Source organism: Cyprinus carpio, chromosome B8 (genome assembly GCF_018340385.1).
Source record: "Cyprinus carpio isolate SPL01 chromosome B8, ASM1834038v1, whole genome shotgun sequence".
In the NCBI taxonomy this organism is placed as follows: domain Eukaryota; kingdom Metazoa; phylum Chordata; class Actinopteri; order Cypriniformes; family Cyprinidae; genus Cyprinus; species Cyprinus carpio.
This window is the reverse complement of record NC_056604.1, coordinates 7,295,840-7,320,159: the sequence shown is the minus strand read 5'-3', so window position 1 is coordinate 7,320,159 and position 24,320 is coordinate 7,295,840. Positions and strand designations below refer to the sequence as shown.

The window sequence follows — 24,320 nt, the reverse complement described above, 5'->3', positions numbered from 1 at the left end:
GTAGTAGAAATGGTATTAGAATTGAATCAACAATTGCAGCAGTTTCCCAAAATGACCAGTGTTATTTTAGTGTTATTTATATTCTGTTATAGTATTTATTAATATTTTGAATTAGCTTTTCTTTTTAAAATATCAGCTTTCATTTTAATTACAGTTTTAGTAATTTTGTTATATGCTTTTGTCATTGTTCTAAATTTGTTTATATATATATATAATATATATATATATATATATATATATATATATATATATATATATATCTTGGAATTTTTATTTTGGTTTATTTTATTCATGAGTTTTGTTTTTAAGTTTTTTTTTTGTATCATTTTAATAATTCAACTATTTAACTATTCATTAATATATATTTTGTAAGTAACTATTTAAATATTTTTATTATTTTTATTTTATTTTCCAAGGAAACATTTTATTTTATTTATAAGATTTTCATCAATCATTTCTATATATTTTGTTCATTTTCATCTTTATTTCAATTAATAAAATAATTTTAAATAAATTTAGTTTTAAGGTAACATTAATGACACTGTAGACAACTCGGTTTGTCTTACCCAAAATTAGCAAGATGTATATATAAAAAAAATTCTGTAGGTTCTATTTAACAAAAGATTTTGCAATGTTTCAGTAAAATATGAAGTTCCTCTGAAATCATGTTCATTTCAGACTCCCAAACTAAATGTCACAACTGGATTTCTCCTGAAAGTTTCTCATTCCTTTGAACTTTTTCTTGAAGGATGTAGAACTCCTTGTGCACAAGACAACCAAAACAACATTTCACTTGCTGCTCAAACACAGCGAAATAACATTTTGAGATCTGTTTGCTCACTGCTGGCATCTCACAAATAAGAGGCACTGTTCGCTTTTACGTCTTATGCATTTACTTTCTCTCATATAGCTTCCCGTGACTGTGTGTCTGTGTATGTGTACAGGCTGATCTTTTGTCTCTTGCAGTTCTGATCCAGCATGTCAGAGCAAAGCCAGAGCTGAATTCTGTGTGTCAGCCATTAGGGAGCAAAGAGGAAGAGTGTGAATGGTGACTTATTGCATCCCTGCAGAAGCTGCTCTCTGGAGCCCAGAAGAGGCCTGAAAGACAAATCGCTGCCTGCACACATCGCTGCCTGTCCTTGGAGTGCACTGACAGGCAAGCCTGCAGAGAGAAGGCATTGTCACTGCTGCTTGCCACTCTGCCGAGTTATGCATACACAAGCCACAAACACACACACACACACCACACGCTGAGGCTAAATCATGTCAACAGTCAGTTGAGTGGACACACACTACAGTTGCAAACACTTTTTGTTGTATATAGCAGTAAATATATGTTTTGCCTTGAAGATATTGTGCACACTCCCAAAGTTTATTTCTTCAAGGGCACTCATGCAGTTAACAAAGTATCACCTTTGTCTCTGATGTTTCTTAAGCCCAGTGAATGCTGCAATTTTTTCACCACAGTTACGAGTGTGCAGTGGTGGACAGTAACGGAGTAGCTTTACTTCGTTACTGTACTTAAGTACATTTTCAAGTATCTGTACTTTACTGGAGTAGTTTTATTTTAAGTAACTTTTACTTTTACTTCACTACATTCCAAAGCATAAGATCGTACTTTTTACTTCACTACATTTCATAAAACATATCGTTACTCCTTATAATATATCACGTGCTCTGAGACCCAGAAGCGGTGTCTGATTCAAGAATGAACTGATTCTTTTCAATGAACCTTTTAAATCGGGTCGCAAATCGCACCAAACGATTAATTCACGAATTAGAATGATCTGATTGCAGCTGTTCTCGAGTCTACAACTCACTGATTCAAATGAACCGTTTAGTGCGAGTATCTAGTGAACTCAATTCACAACCGGGAGATCTTGTGAGCGCGCTCGACTGATGCTGCTAAAAGTAAGTTACTAATGTCGAATTTTGAGATTAATTATTGTAACTGAAAATCATATTTAGGTCAAAATTGTCAGTTGTTTGTGAACTAATTCTTCTGTAAAGGGTGAACTATTTAAGTCCACTGAAATGCTTGAATGCAAACACATCAGCATCTGTGCCTCTTAGGTCAAAAAAAACAAAACATTAAATTAACACAGATTAAATAAAATAACTAATGCACGTTCAAATTCCCGCTGCCATAACATTAACAGTTGTATTAAAATGTTACGCATTTATCCCTATGTGACGTCTGTTTTTATTTTGTTTATCAACAGTATAAACGTTTATATTGTTTGAATTAACCACCCAAGTAGACAGATATGAATGTTTATTCATAACCATACTGAAAATAAGTAAATATTGGTAGCTGATGCTAACTGTCTAACAAGCTTGCTGGTGCTAAGTTGAGGTAATTTTAAAAAATAAAGTCCAAATATTTTTATTCAACCACCTAAATATATTATATCTGGGGGAAAAAGAAAGGCTGTGATGTTCAGAACATGGTAACTACAGTAATTATCAAAGTGGGAAGTGATGCCCTCTGGAAGTATTTGGCCAGGAGTGTTTTTACACCACAGACAAGGTTTGAGAAAATGTTCTTCCTAACTTCAGGCCTTATTCTCGTGTCATATATAACTGTGATGTTCTACAAAACAACAAATTTTAAAACACTTTTTTTCTTACTGGTGAAAATCTGATGATCAAATGTGACCCTGGAGCACAAAAGCAGTCTGAAGTCACTGGGGTATATTTGTAGCAATAGCCAAAAATACATTGTATGGGTCAAAATGATTAATTTTTCTTTTATGGCAAAAATCATTAGGTTATTAAGTAAAGATCATGTTCCATGAAGATATTTTCTAAATTTCCTACTGTAAATATATAAAAGCTTATTTTTTGATTAGTAATATGCATTGCTAAGAATTCATTTATACAAGTTTAAAGGTGATTTTCTCAGTGTTTTGATTTTTTTGCACCCTCAGATTCCAGATTTTCCTATAGTTGTATCTCAGACAAATATCATCCTTTCCTAACAAACAAAACATCAATGGAAAGCTTATTTAATCAGCTTTCGGATGATGCCTAAATCTCAATTTCAAAAAATTGACCCTTATGGTTTTGTGGTCCAGGGTCACAAATCTGTTTTCTCTCAGGTACATCGCAGTGTAAGCTTCACAGTGAACATTACTACATCACTCTTGTCAGCGTAGTCCATATCAACAACAAAAATATATCTTGACTCCATGTAGTGGTTATTTTGAGAAAATTCCAGGTATTTTGAGCAGTAGGATTATAAAAAAAAATATGTGCTAATATAAAATTAAGTAGCCAGCCTATATAAAATCTATCAGTACTTTTTTACTTAAGTACATAAAAAATCGAGTACTTTTGTACTTTCACTCGAGTAAAATTGAAAAAGGAGTACTTTTACTTTTACTGGAGTATTATTTTATTATACGTATCTGTACTTTTACTCAAGTACTTGATTTGTGTACTTCGTCCACCACTGTGAGTGTGCTAGTTGCTTTTTTACAACAGTTCATTAAAGAAAAAGACACAACATTGCTACATCAACAAAAACTACAGCAGAATTAACTGAAACAAAGTAGGATTTATTTTTTTTTTTTTTATCACAAGCTTATCAATATTGCATTTGTTTGATCAGAATAAAGTAAAACAGTAATATTTTGATATATTATTAAAATTTAAAACAACTGTTGTATATTTTGTTATATTTTAAAATGTGATTTATTACTGTGATGGCATAGCTGAATTTTGGTGTCGCATGATTAGAAATCATTCTGATATGCTGATTTGGTTCTCAAGAAACACTTCTTATTAATATATATGTACAGTATATGTTAAAAACAGTTGTTTAATATTATATAAAAATAATAATAATTATTATATTGAATAAAACAACAAAAATAAAAGACTACATAAATAAATATATCACTGATTATGTTATATTGTAAGATATTTTGGGACCATATTGCAATCTTTCAATTTTGATTTTAAAAAGAGCTCAGTTATGATTTTTCTTTCCTCTAGCTGAAGAGGCAAGTGAATCTCAACAAAAAGAGCAGGCATACATTTTCACATTCACAGTCCAACACAAGTCCAAGTTATCTACGGTTTGCAGAAAGGAGGTTTAGGGTCAGTGGAGGAGGACTATGATTAAAAATTGATGGCCGCGATTTTAGACCCACTTTAGCTGCACATGACGGCCATTTCGTGAAGCAACATGTACTGTTGAAGTGTTGATTTCCTCTATCCGCAGCGGCACCCACTTATTTCCTTTGAGATGGTGAGAGGACACAGAGCTCAAAGTATGAATGCTTCTCTGTAAATGCCTTCGAATAGCGCCACATTGTGCTTTTACGCAGAAAGACCTGCAATTTTTATACAACGAATGCTGTTTTTTGACCTGCGTTTGTATATATCTAAGTTTGACCTCTCTACAGTTGGGGAACCATTGTTTTCTTTCTGTTTTAAGTAACTATATGTGTGCTAAGAGAGAATGCATTCATTTTGAAGTCATATCCCCTGCCTTCTTTACCCGTCTCACCCTACACATGAAGTAGAATAATTTTTATAATTCACCTCAGGCTACAACGAGCATGTTGCATTGCTTTGACCCGGTGCTAACTTCTCGGATTGTCTGCGAGGCGTCGTTAGAAGCTTTAGAGATGCTCGTGAGATGTTTCAAAGATACGCAGAGGGCCCTACTCAAGGTGTCATCACCTATTGGCTCAGAAAAGCAGTTTCAAACTTTAGCAAAATTCCGTTTTAATAATTTCGGTAGAGCTGGTGGGAGGGGGAGGAATGGTCTGCTTTTGACAGCCTCAGACATGCCCCCCCCCCCCCCCCATAATAAACTATTTATCATTTAAAACCGGCTAATGAAGCCACATATTCTAGCCAGCACAAATTGTGCTGGTACGTGTGAACATGTGTGTGTGTGTTTTGATTTGTGTGGCTGCGGCAGTGCGGATCTCGTAGTGAGTCAGTGCTCAGGTTCCTGCGACTTACTGCCGTGCAATGTTAGTGATAAACGAACTGGAGAAGAAGTGCTAGAGTTGTGTGGCCATTTTGTAGATTAAGAATAATCCCCTACATCTGGTCTGCCCAAAGCACTAAGATTTACTCGTTGGGATTTCTGCTTTCACGTTGTATCACAAGATATTTTTTAGGCCTTGGGTTGCTGTGTAATTCAGGGCGAACAGCTTAGTGATCCCTTAATGCGTGTTGACGGGTGTTGCTTTCAGGCTTTTGGCCTTACAAGTGTCTAATTTGTAAAACAACTGAAGCTTGACCACATTTAAGACTTGTGTGTTTTGAAGGGACTGAACGTGCTCTAGGGGTCTTCGGTTGAAACCTTCATATAAACCGTGGCAGCAGCTTGAACCTGAGTGCAATATAAATGTTAAATACTGTATGTGATATACAGTGGTGTGAAAAAGTTTTTGCCCCCAACCTGTTTTTTATTTATTTATTTATTTTTAATCTTTTGCATATTTGTCACACTTAAAAGATTCATACCATCAAACAGATTTTAATATTACACAAAGATAATGCAAGTAAATACAAAATGCAGTTTTTAAATGATGATTTCATTTATTAAGTGAAAAAAAGATGACCTGACATACAGCCAAGTATGGTGACCCATACTCTGCATTTAACCCATCCAAAGTGGATACACACAGCAGTGAACACAAACCCGGAGCAGTGGACAGCCATTTGTGCTGCGGCGCCCGGGGAGCAGTTGGGGGTTCAGTGCCTTGCTCAAGGGCAGCTCAGTCATGGTATTGAGGGTGGAGAAAGCGCTGTACATTTACTCCCCCCACCTAAAATTCCTGCCAGCCTGCGACTTGAACTTGCAACCTTTTGGATTACGAATTACGAGTCTCTAACCATTAGGCCATGACTTCCCCCTGTCCAAACATATGAAAAATAAATTGCCCCCTCCTGTTAAATCATGAAAGAACTGTGATTAACTGCATAATTTTATAAAGCTGAGTTAAATTTCACTAGCCACACCCAAGCCTGATTACTGCCAGACCTGTTGAATAAAGAAATCACTTAAATAGAACCTGTCTGACAAAATGAAGCATGCTTAAAGAGCAACACATCATGCTGCAATCTAAAGAAATTCAAAAACAGATGAGAAACAAAATAGTTGACATGTATCAGGGTTATAAAGCCATTTCTAAGGCTTTGGGACTTGGAACAGTGGTGGACCTTCACAGGGGTGGCCGGCTTACCAAAAAGAGTGCAGTGACAACTCATCCAAGAGGTCATAAAAGAACCCAGAAAAAAATCTAAAAAACTGCTGGCCTCACTTGCCTCAATTAAGGTCAGTGTTCAACAATAAGAAAGAGACTGGGCAAAAACTTGAATCAACCCCAAAACACCAAGGCAAATACCATTTTTAACCAAAAAACATAAACTCAAAGTTTTAAAAAAAATACCTTTATTACAAACAAGAAAAATGATCAAAAACACACCAGAAAGTCCATCTTTGAATGGCACTTTTTGGAAGGTGTGGATCCCGTTACATCTGGCATAGAACCAACACAACATTTCATAAAAAGAACATCATACCAACAGTCAAACATGGTGGTGGTAGTGTGATGGTCTGGGGCTGTTTTGCAGCTTCAGGACCTGGATGACTTGCCATAATTGATGGAACATGAATTCTGCACTCTATCAGATGCAGCTCAGTGAGTGAGTCTGAGAGAACTGGGCTGATTCTGCAGGGTTTTTGATTCACGAAAAATAATCAGTTAATAAGAGTCAAAAGAATACATGCCATTTCCAGAACCAAAACTCATAGAAATCATTCAGCTTTTTTCAGTTCTGAATAAGACCTCTTTCTCGGTTCTCAACCCTAATGAATATAAATAGCCTATATTCTGAATGTATGCTGTTAGTAGGTCAAATTACATACACATTAGCAGATGCTTTTTCGTCTGTCTGGGATTGGTTTTCTGCTGAAGCATTGAGAACATTAAAAGGTCACTCATCAAGACCCGTACAGTAGTTAATGAACACCCAGCACTCTTAAATCAGGAAGATCTGTACCTCAGGGGAAAAAGTAAACAACTACATATGTCTGACTGCCAGCCTGTTTATTTCACCCTCCCAATGTATGTGCACAGCTGGTAGAGCATCTTTCTAACTTAAGCTCTTATAAGAAGATTAGGTCGGGCCTAGATTAGAGCCTTGAGGTACCCCAATATTTCAACAAGAGCTGTAGATTTGTATTGCAAGATAAAGTAGCCCCTTAGCTAAAGCAAATATTGTGGTAAACATCAAGTTTTTTTTATCAGGTGTTGACCGGAAGTGTTGTCCGTCTGCCTGTTATCCTTGCATGTACAAATATTATTAACTGTTTACATGTAAGCCCTTTTCCATCTGTTTAGTGAGGACGTTAACTTAGTCTATCTCGCAAAGATGGTTCTCTGTAACATATAGTAACAAACTGGCTGTGCAAATGTTGACATACTTGTGTTCCTTTAAGTTTAGCAAAGTAGAAGGTGGATTGACCACTGGTAGAAATACTAAGGTAAAATGCATTTCAGAATCAATTTACAACATTAAAAATCAGAAATTACAGCTTTTCAAAGGCCCAAGGAATCAACAGTGATGCTAAGCCGTTGAAATATCTTTGCTATTCACATGCTGCATCATCTCACATGCTACATTCATAGCCTGGATTTATACGTCTATGAATGTTTTCAAAAGCTTAGTGTTGTTTAATTTTCACTAATACATGGCTAGTTTTAAGGTCATCTTTGCAACAACATTATGATACATATTAGAACATATGACACCTAAAAAAGTGACTTTAAAAGCTTTGGCCTTACATTGAAGCTAAGCTGAACAGACTGTGCATCACTATTGAAACTGCCTGCAGCCTTGCTGGCTGTTCATCATATTGAGAACCCTTTAGAATACATGCATTCATTGAAAAACCAATATAAACCTGAGGCAGTTCACAGTCTCATGGTTTGTAATTGGCAGAGCTGCATTTATAAGATTAGAAGGACACACAAATGCAATGAGGTTCAGGGTTGTTTTCTTAGTATTGATTGAATTATGATTAAACTATATGTGTCTCAAGGGTAGGATGCTGACCCTTCCAAAAAGAGAGTCATATTTTTCAGGAACAGAGAGAAGACCATTTTCCCTGGTAGCTCAACTCCTATAACCTACAATTAAACTAATGGTGAGCAAAACCACCCATGATCACCCACGGGAAATTTTATTGCTTGGAGGTTGCTTTTTCATAGCTCTGGAGACTTAATGGAGTTCTTCAATTACGTTTTAACTTTTTCTCAGATGTTTCTCTTAAATTTGTTTAGACGAAAAAAAAGAAAAAAAAAGCAAGTACCCTGATGCGCCCAAGTGCCCCTCTCCTCTAGGACAGATGCTTGAAGGATCTTCCTTGATGTGTCCTGAAAAATTAAATTGAGAAAGCCTTTTAAAAGAAGTCTGAATTGAAATTTTTATTTGAATTTAGATATTTGAGTTGATGAACTGTATTTTTAATTTCAGTTTATATTTTTCTCAGTATTTTATATTTTATCCTTTCTGTCTTTCCCATTCAAATTCCAGATTAACTTCCTGTAGCATGTGGCCAATTAAAGGGATAGTTCACCCAACAATGAATGTTCTGTCATTAATTACTCACCCTCATGTTGTTTCAAAACCATAAGACCTTTGTTCATCTTCAGAACACAAATGAAGATATTTTTGATGAAATCCGAGAGCTTTCTGACCCTGCATAGACAGCAATGAAACTGCCACGTTCAAGGCTCAGAAACATAGTAAGGACATTGTTAAAATAGTCCATGTGACATCGGTGGTTCAACTGTAATTTTATATGGCTATAAGAATAGTATTTTGTGCGTAAAGAAAACAAAAATAACAACTTTATTCAACAATTTCTTCTCTCATGTGTATGCATTCCTCTCTTTGCAAACAAACTGCTGTACATCCGGGTTCTACTGAATGCTGGCTAATGCATTAGCAGCACCACATGCATGTATCATGGTAATCTCGTGAATGCACAGTGAAGACAAACACAGAAGAAAAGCATTTTTGTAGCTTCATAAAATTAAAGTAGGACCACTGATGTCACATGGACTATTTTAATGATGTTACTACCATTCCGGGCCATGAACGTGATAGTTGCGTTGCTGTCTATGGAGGGCCAGAAAGCTCTCAGATTTCATCAAAAATAACTTAATTTGTGTTTCGAAGATGAACGAAGGCCTTACTGGTTTGGAACGACTTAAGGGTGAGTAATTAATGAAAGAATTTGCATTTTTGGGTGAACTATTCCTTTAAATTAAAAATTAACACTCATTAATTGAAATAAGAAGCCAGTTGTTCATTTCTGGATTTTGCACAACTCTAAATCAGAGTATATCTGAATTACAAGGGTGATTTTCCTCTAAATTTGCACTCCATTAATTTCTATTTAATCTTATTGTTGTCACTTAGTGATCAAACTGAATTTTGCTATATTATAGCCAGGCAATGCATTCTTTCTTGTGCATTTTCTTGCACATCGGAAACCACTGTCAAAAGGAGAACCCGATACCTCACCTACATCTCCCGAGTAAGCAATCACTGACTATGTCATGTGACATTCCCAGCGTGTCAATGCGGTTGACCTCCCTCTTAGTTCCTGCAGCTGGTATCTGTGTCGATCCGCTGTGGGTCTTACAGGTCTAAAAAGGGCATTGGAAAAAATGCAGTGGTGTTTTTGTTCGCCAGCTCCTCTGTTTCACCTCTCCTTATTCAAGAGCCTCGTCTCAGCGTGACAGATAAAAGCCCTTATCAAATATTGTCTGCACTCAGCTAAGCGTGGCCCTCTAATCTCAACCTGTGTCTGCTCAGGAGACATCTGAATACCTGCTGCCCACTAGACTGTGAGAGGGAAGTAAAGGTGTGTAGATGCCTCCGAAGACATCCACGGTCAGGGCCCGACGTCTAGTTAAGATGCAGGTCGTGGAACGGTGACCGAATGTTTACGAGCCCTCGGTTTTTCTCCTAAACACCCGTAGAGAGGCTCTATCACAATAAAGAGGAGCAAGATTGATGGTGCACGCGTACATAGAATAGACGTGCTTGCTGTATCATTGTGTCGGTGAGGATTTCTCACAGGGCTGCTCTGGAGGGAAAAGCCAGGTCTCGCCCGCGTCTTTGTTGCCACATGGCTGTATGCGATATGCTCGCAGCAGAGGGGTCAGATATAAGCTCGGCTAATTCCTGCAGACAGCAGGTATTGTTGCTTTATTGTAACAAATTGATCTGAGACCGCTCTCGTCTGCTGCTGCATGATGAAGTAGGCCAGAGTCTTTTGTTCACATTAATTATCTTTAAAATAAATATGACAATGCTTACGCTCGGTGCAGGAATAGGGCCCTCTTCACCAGGCTGCACTTGTGCTTTTGTTCATAGGTGTCTTGTAAAGAGATACTTTATCACACAAGTATGGAAATACAATATTCTCTGCAAAATAATCTATCCATTACTCAGGGACAGAACACAGGCATCGTAAATTTAGATGTGTTTTACTGGAACTTTTGCATGAAAGCAGGAGCTGTTATTCACCGCAGTGACTGCTAAATCAACATCTCAGAGGGTATTTGGATATTTATTGCATTTGTGGGTGTGTGTTTGCATATATGCAAGTGTACAGCACTTGGTGATTTAACTTCACATGGAAATGTAGGACCACCTCATTTACATTTACATATTTGGCAAAAGCTTTTTTTCCAAAGAAGCTTAAAATGCATTCAAGTTATTTTTTATTTTTTACAGTGCATGCATTTCCTGTCAGACCTATGACCTTGGTGTTGCTAGTGTCATACTCAGTTTGTTGAACTCTGATTAATGACTATAGTTTAACTGACTCATGTCCAATTGCGCCATCAGTATATCTTACTTCTTTTAACATGCACATGCATTATAATGCCTCAAACATTTGGTTTTCTGTGACATGGTTGCACAAATTCAGCTCATCAACATTTTAAACCTGTCAACTAGGATACATTTATTAAATAGCTTCACATAATAAGTTTTTTTTTTGCATTGATTTCAATTGCTTAAAAATCGGGAACCTAAGTATTATTTTTCTGTGTATTATTATTATTATTATTATTATTATTTTGTCTTGTTTTTCTGAATATTTTTAAAGAATGTAGTTCCCCCTTCTAGGGAACTCCATGCTGTGCCCCCTAGGGGGCACATTGGGGAATGCAGGCTGCATGACCGGTGTCTGAAGCACTTGTGAAACAATGCCAATCTACTGGTCCACCTGGCCCATGACGTCATAGGCGGGGTGCCCGGAAGTATAAAATGGCACCTGCTGAATGCGTCATCCTCTTTGCTGTCTTTAGGAGGCATCTGTTTGAAGTGTGTGATAGACAAGGGTGGGTGAGCGTTGTGGAGAGTGTGTGCCTTCGTGCCCGAGGTTTCTGACACTTGAGGACACACACATTCTATGCGCCATGTGTCTTGCAGTTCGGGTCCTGCTGCTGCTGAGGCATGGCGAGGACTTGGATTGTGGGATACATGGCTTAGGGCACACAATCTATACATTATGTGTCTTGGTGAAGAACTTGCACGCTCAGTGCTTGAAGGCTCTGAATGCGCTCATTGTGAGTGTTTCCAATGAGAAGCTCCTTCACGTTTGTCCCTCTTCTCAAGTGATGAGTGACAAGCATTTGTGTCTCACGGTTCAGGTCTCGCTGCTGCCGAGGCACGGCGAACACTTGGATCACGGGACTTGCAGGGTTAAGATGCACTTTTGGGTTATCGATCCTGTGTATAGTGCTTGAGTCGAGTAGTGCCTGAGGGAATGTGTGCCTCCATGTTTGTATTCTAACACTCGAGAGCATATTCTGCTTTCGCGTTTGTCTTGGCGAAAAGCATGTTCGTTCAGAGTAACACGCTTCTTGTGATGAGTCACGATGTCTAGGCTCCGCTCGCATTTGTTCCTATTCCCGAGGGATGCGGGATGAAGCGTTTGTGTTTTGTGGCCCGGTTCACTGTTGCCGCGGCACAGTTTATCCCAGCTCGTGGTGATCGCTTTGATCTGCTGGATCCACACATCATCTCTAAACGGGTTGTCAGATGCTGTAGATACTATTGGGTTGTTATGACCATGAAGTGTGAGCACTGAATAATTTCAGCCTGATTCTGCGAGATTGTGGGTGGAGCTATATTCAGCTTGGGGAATGCCTCTCTAATATGTTATTGTGTGTGGAGAGCCTCGCTGGGCGTGAATATATTTTAATATTCTGTGGAGAAATGCCTGCGAGCTTTCTTTCCCAGGGTGGTTTAGTACCTAGAGTGGTTATGGGGAATGTTCTTTCCTGTATTAACCCAGAAAGGTTTAGGAGTGGGCTGCCCCCCCAGGCTTCTGGGTATTTTTAAGTGGGCGGTCCCTCTGAATCCTGCTTAGTGAGTTTGGGCTGAGTACACTAATCCCCCTCTTCAAGGTTTTAAGTGAGCAGTCCCTGCTCAGAGTGTAGCTGTCTGCAGATCATTATGCTCCAGCTCAAGCTTACTTTGATCCGGAATATGGTGGTCTGAGGGCAGCTATGTTCTAGCCTGGCTCAAGCAAGCAATGAAGTCTTTGTCCTGTCTTCAGCCTTATCTGAGGGAACTGCTATTCGAGGATAGCTGTGTCCAGCCCTCTAGTGTTTTTTTGCCACGGCTTACATCAGGCTTTGATCTCAGACTGATGAAGTTTATGTGTTCGCTCTTAGCGAATCATTTACTGATGGCCCAGATCTCCCTCTTGTGAGCTCCTGGTCAATGACACGGTGCTTTGTCAGCCTATCGTGAGACTGACACAGATTGGGGGCCTCCTGAGTATAGCCATCTGAGGATGGTTATATTACAGCCATTGTTATGGCAGGACGGGCTTACTTGAATACAACTATCTGAGGCTAGCTATGTCTTACTGGCAGTTGCAGTGAGCCCTCTCCTGGAGTGATCTCCTTTCTTAGAGCCTAGCTATCTGAGGATAGCTATGTGATAGCTCAGTGATTACTCCCCTGTCTAGGATTTTAAGTAGTGGTCTCTTGAGCCCTTGCCTAGACAGCGCTATCTTCCCCTGCTTGGGTTGTAAGTAGATAGCCCACTCTCTGTGGTCTGGGTAGTCTCAGTCGGTCCCCCTTATGGTCAGCCCCTTCCTAGGTACCTACTGTAGCTGTCTGAGGGCAGCTATGTGCTAGCTCAGTGATTGCTCCCCTGCTTAGGGTTTTAAGTAGCGGTCTCCTTGAGCCCTTGCCTAGACAGCGCTATCTTCCCCTGCTTGGGTTGTAAGTAGATAGCCCACTCTCTGTGGTCTGGGTAGTCTCAGTCGGTCCCCCTTATGTCAGCCCCTTCCTAGGTACCTACTGTAGCTGTCTGAGGGCAGCTATGTGCTAGCTCAGTGATTGCTCCCCTGCTTAGGGTTTTAAGTAGCGGTCTCCTTGAGCCCTTGCCTAGACAGTGCTATCTCCTTTGCTGAGGTTGTAAGTAGATAGCCCACTCTCTGTGGTCTGGGTAGTCTCAGTCAGTCCCCCTTATGTCAGCCCCTTCCTAGGTACCTACTGTAGCTGTCTGAGGGCAGCTATGTGCTAGCTCAGTGATTGCTCCCCTGCTTAGGGTTTTAAGTAGCGGTCTCCTTGAGCCCTTGCCTAGACAGTGCTATCTCCTTTGCTGAGGTTGTAAGTAGATAGCCCACTCTCTGTGGTCTGGGTAGTCTCAGTCAGTCCCCCTTATGTTAGCCCCTTCCTAGGTACCTACTGTAGCTGTCTGAGGGCAGCTATGTGCTAGCTCAGTGATTGCTCCCCTGCTTAGGGTTTTAAGTAGCGGTCTCCTTGAGCCCTTGCCTAGACAGTGCTATCTCCCCTGCTAGGGTTGTAAGTAGATAGCCCACTCTCTGTTGTCTGGGCAGCTTTGCAGGAAGGTTTTGCCAGGCTTTCTAGGCTAGCTGTGTATGGTTATTCTGGTCTACAAGCCTTCATAAGACCTTTAGGACATAGCTATCTGAGGATAGCTGTGTTCTAGCTTAGCAGCTATTTCTCCTTACCGGGATTTAAGTCGCTATTTTTGAGCTCCTCTAGAGGCTGTCTTGTTAGTCTCCTCAGTGGTCTTGTGTATCCAGGCTTATATGGCTCACATAGCATAGCTATCTGAGGTTAGTTGTGCTCTTAACTTGGGTGGCATGTTCCCCTTGATCTAATCGGGTTCCCCATTTGTGCCAAGTTGTGTGACCGGCCCATGGTGCAGTGGCATGGCCCCTTTCTGAGGAAAGGCTTGGTGTACATCTGTCGTTTCCTTGGTGCTCCCCCACCAGGATAGTCATATCACATTCCCAAATCTTCCCCCAATGTGCCACCTAGTGTAGCACCCTATAAAGGAATCATCTCAGATTACACAAAAAACGGAACATCTCGGGCATGTAACCAATGGTCCCCGAGAGGGAACGAGATGCTGCGCCGCCACGCCATGCCTTCAGCCTGCCTGTTTATGTCTCCTTCAGATAGCTAAGTTGATGATCTATTCAGCAGGTGCCTTATATACTTCCGGGCACCCCGCCTATGATGTCATGGGCCAGGTGGACCAATAGATTGGCGTTGATTCACATGTGCTTCAGACACCGGTCATGCAGACTGCATTGCCCAATGTGCCCCCTAGGGGGCACAGCCTGTCGTTCCCTCTCGGGGAACCATGGTTACATGCATAACCCGAGACGTTTTTATTGCACATTTTCATTTATTGCATTTTTTCTTTTCTTATAAAGCAAGTTTAACATTTGATGAAGAACATGATAAAGTTACATTAAAAAAGTGATAATAAATCATATTTAAAAAATATGCTAAATATAATGTATTATTAATTACTCAGTTCATAATTTACATATGAGTATAAAACAATGAATGTAATTTGTAATTTTTTAAATGTAATTAATATTTCTACTTACCCATTCAGGCCAGTTGTTCAGATTTCTGTTTACCAACATATTTACTGGCCTCAGCACAAATATATATATGGCCCAGGGATTATGTTGGCAAATAGAAATCTAAACAATTCACCTGACCTGAAATATTCCTTACTGCTGATCCCTGTATATATCTTATTGCAGCTGTGCGCTGCTTCAGCCTGAGTGTCAGTGATTTAATTTCAATCATAAATGGCACTACAGCACATGGGCATTGAGTCACTCTGGCATATATGTAAAAGTGCGACAAATAAATACACAAAATGTACTTGAAGCTCACGCGAGGGACCAACACCCACTGTCAAGTGGAATATTGAAGTGGCACTTGAATAACAGCGGGGCGAGCGATGCAGGCTCCCCCTGAATAAAAAGACATGGCAAAATGATAAGCAAGCCCTCTCTAGTGCCTGCGTGGCATTCCCTAGTTTCCCATCAAATGTTCTTCACTTCATTTGTTGTTATATCTGCATTTGCTGCCGAATGCACACACACACACTTCCACACGCTGGCACACACTCGCATAGATGAGAGAGTTGTCAACTCTGGGCACTTAACCAAACCGTAATATTGAGCTGTAAGGCTTATGTCTGTAGTTTCTAGTCTTTTGCCCTGTGGGGATTTGCCTTCCTAGATCCTCAAAGGAAACACTGCTCATCTTATCGTTTATATTCCAGCCCACCACTTGGGCCCTGGGCAATCACAGAAATCAGTGTAAAGTGTTCACAAATTATCTACTGCCACTCCTCTTTCTAATGTACACTGGTTCTGGCTTTATGCTACATTTTTAATGCACAATAAGAAGAACAGAATCTTACAGGCGTCTCAACCACAATGAGGTGCGTCTTATGTTTGAAAACTGTCCATTTAAAGTAGGGCTGTTAATTGTGTGATACAAAAATGAACGCAATTAACCTTGGCTTCTGCCCAACTTGAATGCAGAATTGGAAAAGGAAAAGTATGAAATAAACAGAATGGAAATTATTAAGTATTATTAAGTTGTAAAGTTATATGTAAGTACTGTATAATTATATGTTAGTGCTATATAGCGATTAATCGCATGATTGTCTGCGATTAATTGCGATTAATCACATTGTTATGCACAAAATTCAAAAATGCATTCAAAAGCAGTGTATTGTGCACTTATTTCATTTAAAAGTACAGCTTTATGAACAAAAGTGCCATAATATTTGGTTCACAAATACTTTAATCAAATAAGGTGCTTTTTTACAGCAGTGTTCCTTTCACATAGTAGCAGTTAAAATATTTATTGTGAATCTCAACTTATAACATTAATGTAATAAAATTAAATATAAAACAAGCTATTTGCCATTGCCAGGGCATTAACATTTTTACAGAAAATATTTTATAGTTTGTAATAGAAAAACAAGTTATGCTCAGAGTCCAGAGGCTCAATCATTACATTATTACGGGCACCTTCTGAGTAGGGACCTGCACGATCGTGGGACCCAACACAACAGAGTGCGTTGAGGGACAACACTTGATGGGCAAGTTCGGGTGGGTACAGACTCGTTTGTGCGGGATGCGGGAGAATAAGGGTGTACTCACACTAAGCAATCTTAACTGTGCCTGAGTGTGTTGGACCCCCAAAGTCCGGATCGTTTAGCCGTCCCTGGCTCGGTTGGAAGAGGTGGGCCAGAGCACGGTTCAGTTATATATAGATCAGTAAGTGTGAGCGCTAACCGCGCCGGACCACGGAACTTATGATGCGTGCAGCATGATTGTGTGAACATTTCTGAGCAGGAAGAGTGATAGATCTGTAAAGCAATATATTGTGAAGAGGGCCGTGTGTTACTGCGTCCCAAACAATTAATAATATTAATAAACCACAAAGGTAACAAAACGGCACTCCATCGTGCTTAGCGAGAATGCTTCAGCTGACTACACGTACTATCGGAAACTTCCTGTTTCCCTACTTATGAAGTCGTGATTACGAGCTTGTTGCATTCTTTTCTGTTAAAAATAACAGTGAACAGTGGTTTGTGAATGCTGATGCTTAGTCTAAATAATTTTATCGTGAGCGTTAATGTGAGCGCTGCTGCTGTCTTAGGCCCCAAATGCTCTCATTGGTTGAGATGCGTGATGATACTCATCCCAAGCCAGTACTGATCAACATCCCACCCCTCCTGTGACCCATGGTTTGGCTGTATGTGTATTCATAGCCAGTGAGCAACCAACTTTCATAATAATAAAAAAACTGCGTTAATGCGCAATAAAATAATTGTTGGTGTTAATTAATTAATGCGTTAACGTGATAATAACGCATTAACTTGCCCAGCCCTAATATATATATGTATATATATATATATATATATATATATATATATATATATAGTTGTATGTACATTTTTGTACATAAACATACATTTTACAAGAAAATACTATTTCAGTCTTCATACCAGTTTAATGTGATAGTTACCGTTTCTTTGTAATTATCTGTAAAATTTACTTACAGTTTACTTTACTTACAAATTGTACTAATATAGTTTTTTTTGTGGTTAATTGGATTTGATTAATCAGCATATCATGAACGTAATCATCTCTCTTTCTCAAATGCTAGCACTAATTTACAGTGTTTTTGGTATTTTAAAAATATGCATTGACCTGTTTTTTTTTTTTATTGGATGATCTGTGTAAATTGTACTTATTTTGATTTCTAGGAAACATGTAAACATCTATGTAGTTTCCGAAGGGCAGTAAATGAAAAAATATAATCTTTTAACAAAACAAGAAATAATTACACCTCATCAATCTGTTCAAAAGTTTGCACCCCCAGCTCTTAATGCATTGTATTTCCTTCTTGAGCGTCAGTGATGTTTTCACCTTTTGTAAGAGTTGAATCCTCCCTCAGTTGTCTTCATTGTGAGAAGATGGATCTCAAAATCATACAGTCACCACTAAGGGTTCAGTTACACAGAAATGCATTTTTCCTAAAGAACAGTGGGCAGTTTAACTGCTCAGGACAAACAAGGGACTCTGGAACACCTTGCAAAACAAAACATTTGTTGATTTTCCAACACAGTATTAAGATCTAAGTGTATGTTAACTTTTGATCTGGTCCATTTATGTAAATTCAGTTATTATTTTGTCTTGGTGGACTCTATGTAAACATCTGGGTGAAACAGCTTATGAAACAGGGCAGTAGTAAATAAAAAAAACATGCATTTTCTTTAACCACTCTTATTTTGTTAAAATTATTAACATCTTCTCCAAAGGTTATATACTTAAATTCATGAATCGAATTATATACTGATTTAAAGTCCCAGAGGTCATAATGTTGATGTGAGCAATTTCAAATTCCTTATCAAAACATTCCCGATTCAGAAAGTCCAGGCTCATAGAAAATCCAGAGTTTCCTACTGGTTGAGGTTGCAATCATGTTCTATGAATACTATCATCCTGACTTAAATTATTTGGAGCAGGGGATAATGATTAGGTCTTAGGCAACCGAGCAAATACAATTTATTTTCTGTCTTTTATAAACACCGTTGTGAAAAGCCTGAAGTTATGCATTTGGTAGTCTTCAGGTATTACATAATAGAAGATTAAACTTTCAAGAAGCATCTCCATGCATGTTTAATGCTCAACAGGGTTTTTTAGAAATTTGTAAGCTGCAGCTGCAGGAAACCTACTTTTAAATCTGTGTTATCGGTGTATGTCAGATTTGATATGGCCTCCTGCAAGTTTAATCGGCATGTATTACTTATGCATCAGTTTTACTGAGTTGTATTTAAGATTAAAATGAAAAAAAAAAAAACACACACACACACACATTTCTGACTGTCTTTGACGTGCTGGTCATTTTAATGCTTCTTTTCAGACTTGTCTTTTATTTCTGTATGCTAATGCGTCTGGTTTCTCTGTTTTTCTACAGAGGATGAGCTGTAGCTATCTCCTATGCACCATCCTGCTCTTTGTTGCTGTGTTACTGGCTGTCACAGTAACCGGGATCATCCTTCTGATGAACCATTACCAAGCGCCCAGCGGCCCAGATGCCCCCCCTCTCATCAGCACTAACCAGGATGAGGGTAATGCCCTGGTAACCATCGAGAGAGGTGACGGCTCCCGCATCAACATCTTTATTGACCCCAACTGCCCCGACTACAACAATAACTTCCTGCGTCTAGAGGGTGTGCAGACCTCACTGCTGCACTCACTCACCGACCATGACACTGATCTAAAGTCAGTGAAAGGGCAAGATCGGGCTCTGCTTGTTAAACTGGCCGAGGAGGTGGCCAAGCTGTCCGCCCATGCCAGTCAGCTGAAGATGGAGTACAACGCGCTTAGACAAGGCCAGAGCAACATTGGACAGGAGCTCAGCACTCTACAGACTGAACAGGGCCGGCTTATTCAGGTTAGTTTGGGAAATTTCACTGGTGCTCCAAGAGGAGACCCAACGAATCAGACTGAAATGAATTTGTTCCTTGTAGTTGTTGCATTATCCACAAAGCCAAATTCCAGTGCATACCAAGTCTGAATTTCTGGCATGAAGAACTTAGAAAACAAGATTTTAAAATACAACAATGCTAGGAGGATTCACAATGAATGAATGGTGCCGTTGATAGCACTGTTTAATTTGCATGTGCTGTTTGCATTGTTTTAGCGCCTGATTTTAAAGGATTTATGCAAATGAGTTAACAATGCAAATGCGCCATTTTTTAGGCTGGTTCTGATTATGAGGTTGTTGGGTAATGCTGCACACTATGTGAGCTGGCATAATTTGCTGGGACTGTACAGCATTGCCCAACTTCTGCAGTCCAGGTACCTGACTCGGCTCACTCACCTCACTGGTCTGGATATGTGCCTGGTTATAATGGAACAGCTATTCTAAATTTGGTTTGCCGTCTGCTTTCCATGGACACAATTACTTCCATTATCAAAATATCATCTATTTCTACAAAAAAATTAATCGTGATCAATATATTAGGGCTGCAAAATGATTAATCGTGATTAATCACATATAAAATAAAAGTTTATGTTTACATACTGTATGTGTGTACTGTATAATATATATATATATATATATATATATATATATATATATATATATATACACACACACACACACACACACACACACATACATATATATATATATATTTTATTTTTTTTATTTATATATACTTGTATACAATTTATATTATATATAAATATTCATATTTTATGTATAAATATAAAATATTTGCTTTTCATCTTTCCTTTCCCTCAGTACACACACATACATATATTAGGTAAACATAATCTTTTATTTTTTGAATATATATATAGAGTGGTGCCCAAAATTATTAGAACACTAGTATTTTCACCAGCTAAAAATGGTTTTAAGTCAGTTATTTCTATCTTTTGCTGTAGTGTGTCAGTAGGAAATATCAGTTTACATTTCCAAACATTAATTTTGCCATTAATTTGTAATAATCCAGTGAGATTTTTTTTTTCTTTTTTTGCACAAGGAGTCTGACAACAGAGATCTGATCTCATCATCATCCAGTCTGTCTGGAATGACATTAAGAAATAGAACAAACTGGGACAGACTAAATCCAGAAGAACTGTGGCAACATCTCCAAGTGTAATGAGTCCACTGAAGGCGAGAGTTGTGGGAACCCAAGTGCAGCTTTATTTACAGTGATCTAAACAATAAACAAAGACTTGACTAGGCATGAACCAACTTGACTAGACATGAACAGATTTGACCAGAACAGACTTGACATGGCATGAACAGACTAGACTCACTAACAGCAGGTTACAACATCAATACACAACAAGAGACAATGGCAATGATGTGGCTACTGTAGCAAACATGAGGTTAACATGACAAGAACAAACCAATGGGAAACAAGACACATGACCTGGACAACCAATCAGAACATGACACAATGAACAAGAGAACCAATCAGAACATAACACAGACAAGGGGATCACATGATAAGACCATAACCAATGAGAACATGACACATACACAAGGCAGAGATACATGACGGCAAGGGAAGCATGACACTAACAGCAGGAATCAAACTACAAAATAAAAGACATGAAAACAAGAACATGAAACAAAACCTCAAAAACAGACCCTACATAAAGATGCTTCAAGAGACCTACCTGCAAAGCTACCTGAAAACTATGCCCAGGTGCACCTAGGGCAAAAGCTGCTTTAAACGCAAAACACCGTCACACCAAATGTTGATTTAATTTAGTTAATAGAAGTTAATTGATAATGAAAATCTATTTATGACATTATTTTTGACAGCATCCTCATTTTACAGCATTTTTACACAAGTGCCTATAACTTTTAACAGCACTGTAACTTTGCAGGTTGGTCTCTTGAAGCATCTTGGAGATGTTCCCACAGTTCTTCTGGATTTAGTATTGTTGCACATAAGGCAGTATTTATGTCAACATTTTGATAACTGAATTATGTTTCTACTCCAATTTGTTGTTGAAACAAACATTTAAACCATGATGGTTTCTTTCAACATACTTTCTGATGTTCATTCATGTTTATTTAGTGCTATAAGTAGTAGTAAATAGGAAGAGGACATTGGCTCACATGCCGTTTGAAAGGAAGGACTACTGTCAAAACCACAATTATTGTATGTATTTTGTGATAAAATTGACAGGCTGACAGGAATTTGCAGCCTGAGACTTAGTTTCATATTAAAAGCAAGAAAGCACAAAGCTTATTGCAATTATTGGATATCAGGTGTGCTACAAATAATGTTTAGTGAAGTTCACACATCAACAGAAAATAGGATAGAATCAGTAGAGTAGAATATTAGTCTTGAGATTTAAAAATCCATACCAGTATTGATTAAAAACTACAAATCAATATTGTTAATCCATCACTAGTGTCCACACAGCTGACATGTTTACCTGATGTAACTCATCCACATTGTGTACACAAAATAGACACTGACACAGTCATTTAGAGAAATAATAATTAAACACCAGTTTCTGTCATTGATTTCAATCCTCCAAAATATTTCGGCCAAAGTAAAAGCTGAAATGTTTAGGAGCCTTTACTCCAGTCTTCAGTGTCACATGATCCTTCAGAAATCATTCTAATATTATGATTTTCTGCTCAATTTTTAGTAATGGTTCTTATTAGTATCCATGTTGAAAACAGTTTTAGCTGCTTAATATTTTTGTGGTTGTGCACCATTCAAGTTCTCCACATTCTCAATATAACCCAACTTTGATATATGTTATGCTCCTGTGAGGCATCTGATTTCATGTGAACAGGCCTTGACATCTACTTGAAAACCACATTTTGCTGAACTTTTTACTGACAGCAGTTTTAAAATAGTTCGACTCAACTTCATAAGAACCATATCGCTTGCCTCTCCTTCACCTGTGTCATTATTATAAGAGCCTTCATCAGCACCGTCTGGATTGTCAAGACGAAAGACTAAAAGAGAATCACAAGCACCATTACTCACAATGTCCCACAAGCTCCCACTTTATGACCTTTTATGAGTGTAACACTCACTGATTACAGCAGATGGAGAGATTATTTATTCTTGACAGTAATTTGAAGCTGAAATACTAAGGTTTCTCAAACATTCAACAAATCTCCTAGTGTTTACAAGATACCATTTGTCTCTTCCGCCAATATGTTGTTGGCATACTAAAGGTCTTTATGAGCTTTTCTCATGTGATGAACGGCTCTGTCTTTATTTCATTCTCTTTTTTTTTTTTTAATTGAAACTTGAAGGAAGTGACTTGCCCGTGAACTAGCGTGGGATCAAGCTCACACTATGCAGCCGTATGCCATCATCCCCACTAGCCAAACACCTTATTTTCACTGTGCATTTAAAGATGAGATGACAAAATTTATTGGAGCTCAGTGGTGTCAAACAGTGGAGGAATTTATTCAATGTGGCACACCAGAAGGAATTTACAGCAGAGAATTCAGTCAACCTGATGATGTCTGTTTAAGAGATATAGACCCATTTGAATGTGCTTTATTGAGATTCGGCTGTGCAGCTTTTTATGACAAAATGTTTTTCTTTTGTTATATTATATTATATTATATTATATTATATTATATTATATTATATTATATTATATTATATTATATTATATTGTTATATACATATATATTATATATTTACATAATATTAGTAGGCTGAACAATCAATCACGATTAATCACATTTAAAATAAAAGTATATATGTAAACAATTGTAGCATTTTTTATATTCAAATGTATTATAAAAAGATATATAAAAATATATTACATGCCGTTGTCTGTCTATGACTATGTGTATATATTTCAATATGCTTTATCGAGATTTGACTGTGTGGCTTTTTCCTGTAAAAAATTTACAGTTCATAGCTGTCTTATATATTTTGATCAATATATTCTACTATATATTTGATCAAAGCAGCTATTTCTATGTTTTCTAGTATCTCATAATAATAGTTTTTAAATACTGTTTTATTGGTATGTCTTGATAATCTACTAAAAGTCTGATCAGTCAAATTCTTTGTTAAATTGTCTAAATTATGGCGTAATTGTCCATATTTTTTAATATATATATCAAAGTGCCGTAGGTGTCCTGTGTGTCTGATATGTGATAGCATCGTTTTAGACCTGGCTCTGGAGAGCAGGAGACAGAATGAGAGACAGATGGGATCTGCGGCCCCTATATTCAGATCAGCCAGTAAACTTAGGCCATGCTTTCATTAGATTCCCTTGGCCAGACAATAAAAACACAACCCCATCAATAGGGATGATTGGGTTGAGAAAAGGGGGTTGTATTCCTCAGCCTTGTGGAGTTTAGACTTTACAGCCTGGAGATATCATGGGAGCTTTTTATTATTTATCACAGAGTCAGAGATAACTTCATGATATGGATGGATCTCTCAGCCCAAGGGACACATACACTTGTCGTGGTTAGCTTGATGGGAGCTATAAACTGGTTTGCACACTCTCTCCTTGAAAACCGCAGGATAAATCTGAAAGCAAATATGAGGTCATTGAGCGGAATTACAAGAATACCGAATGAAAGTTCTGAAGGGTAATTTTAAAACTTAATTACAGATATACCATGAAATACTGAGCTCATGTGATTAGATCTGTCTATAACCTGTGTTTACTTACCCTCTACTGATAAAATGATATGCAATATCTGCTCAGTGCTTACTAGAAAATAGTGGATTCAATATTTATGTAAATCTGTTTTAAATATATGTTTATTCCTGTAATGGCAAAGCTGAATTTATAGCAGTCTTTACTGTAGTCTTTAGTGTTACAAAATCCTTCAGAAATCATAAATCTTAGTATTTTTGTGGAAACCATATGTTTTTTTGTTTTGTTTTGTTTTGTTTTCAGGTTTATTTGA

At 38.1% G+C, this 24,320-nt stretch overlaps 1 protein-coding gene across 1 annotated transcript in view; it reads left to right on the top strand.

Annotated features, from left to right (window-relative positions):
- LOC109051983 (fibrinogen C domain-containing protein 1-like) overlaps nucleotides 1–24,320 on the top strand; it is a 106,574-nt gene that overhangs the window by 13,109 nt on the left and 69,145 nt on the right. Inside the window, exon 3 of the mRNA XM_042729438.1 lies at nucleotides 18,855–19,334. Within this exon, the coding sequence (XP_042585372.1) occupies nucleotides 18,855–19,334 (480 nt within the window). The remainder of the gene's footprint in view (nucleotides 1–18,854; nucleotides 19,335–24,320) is intronic.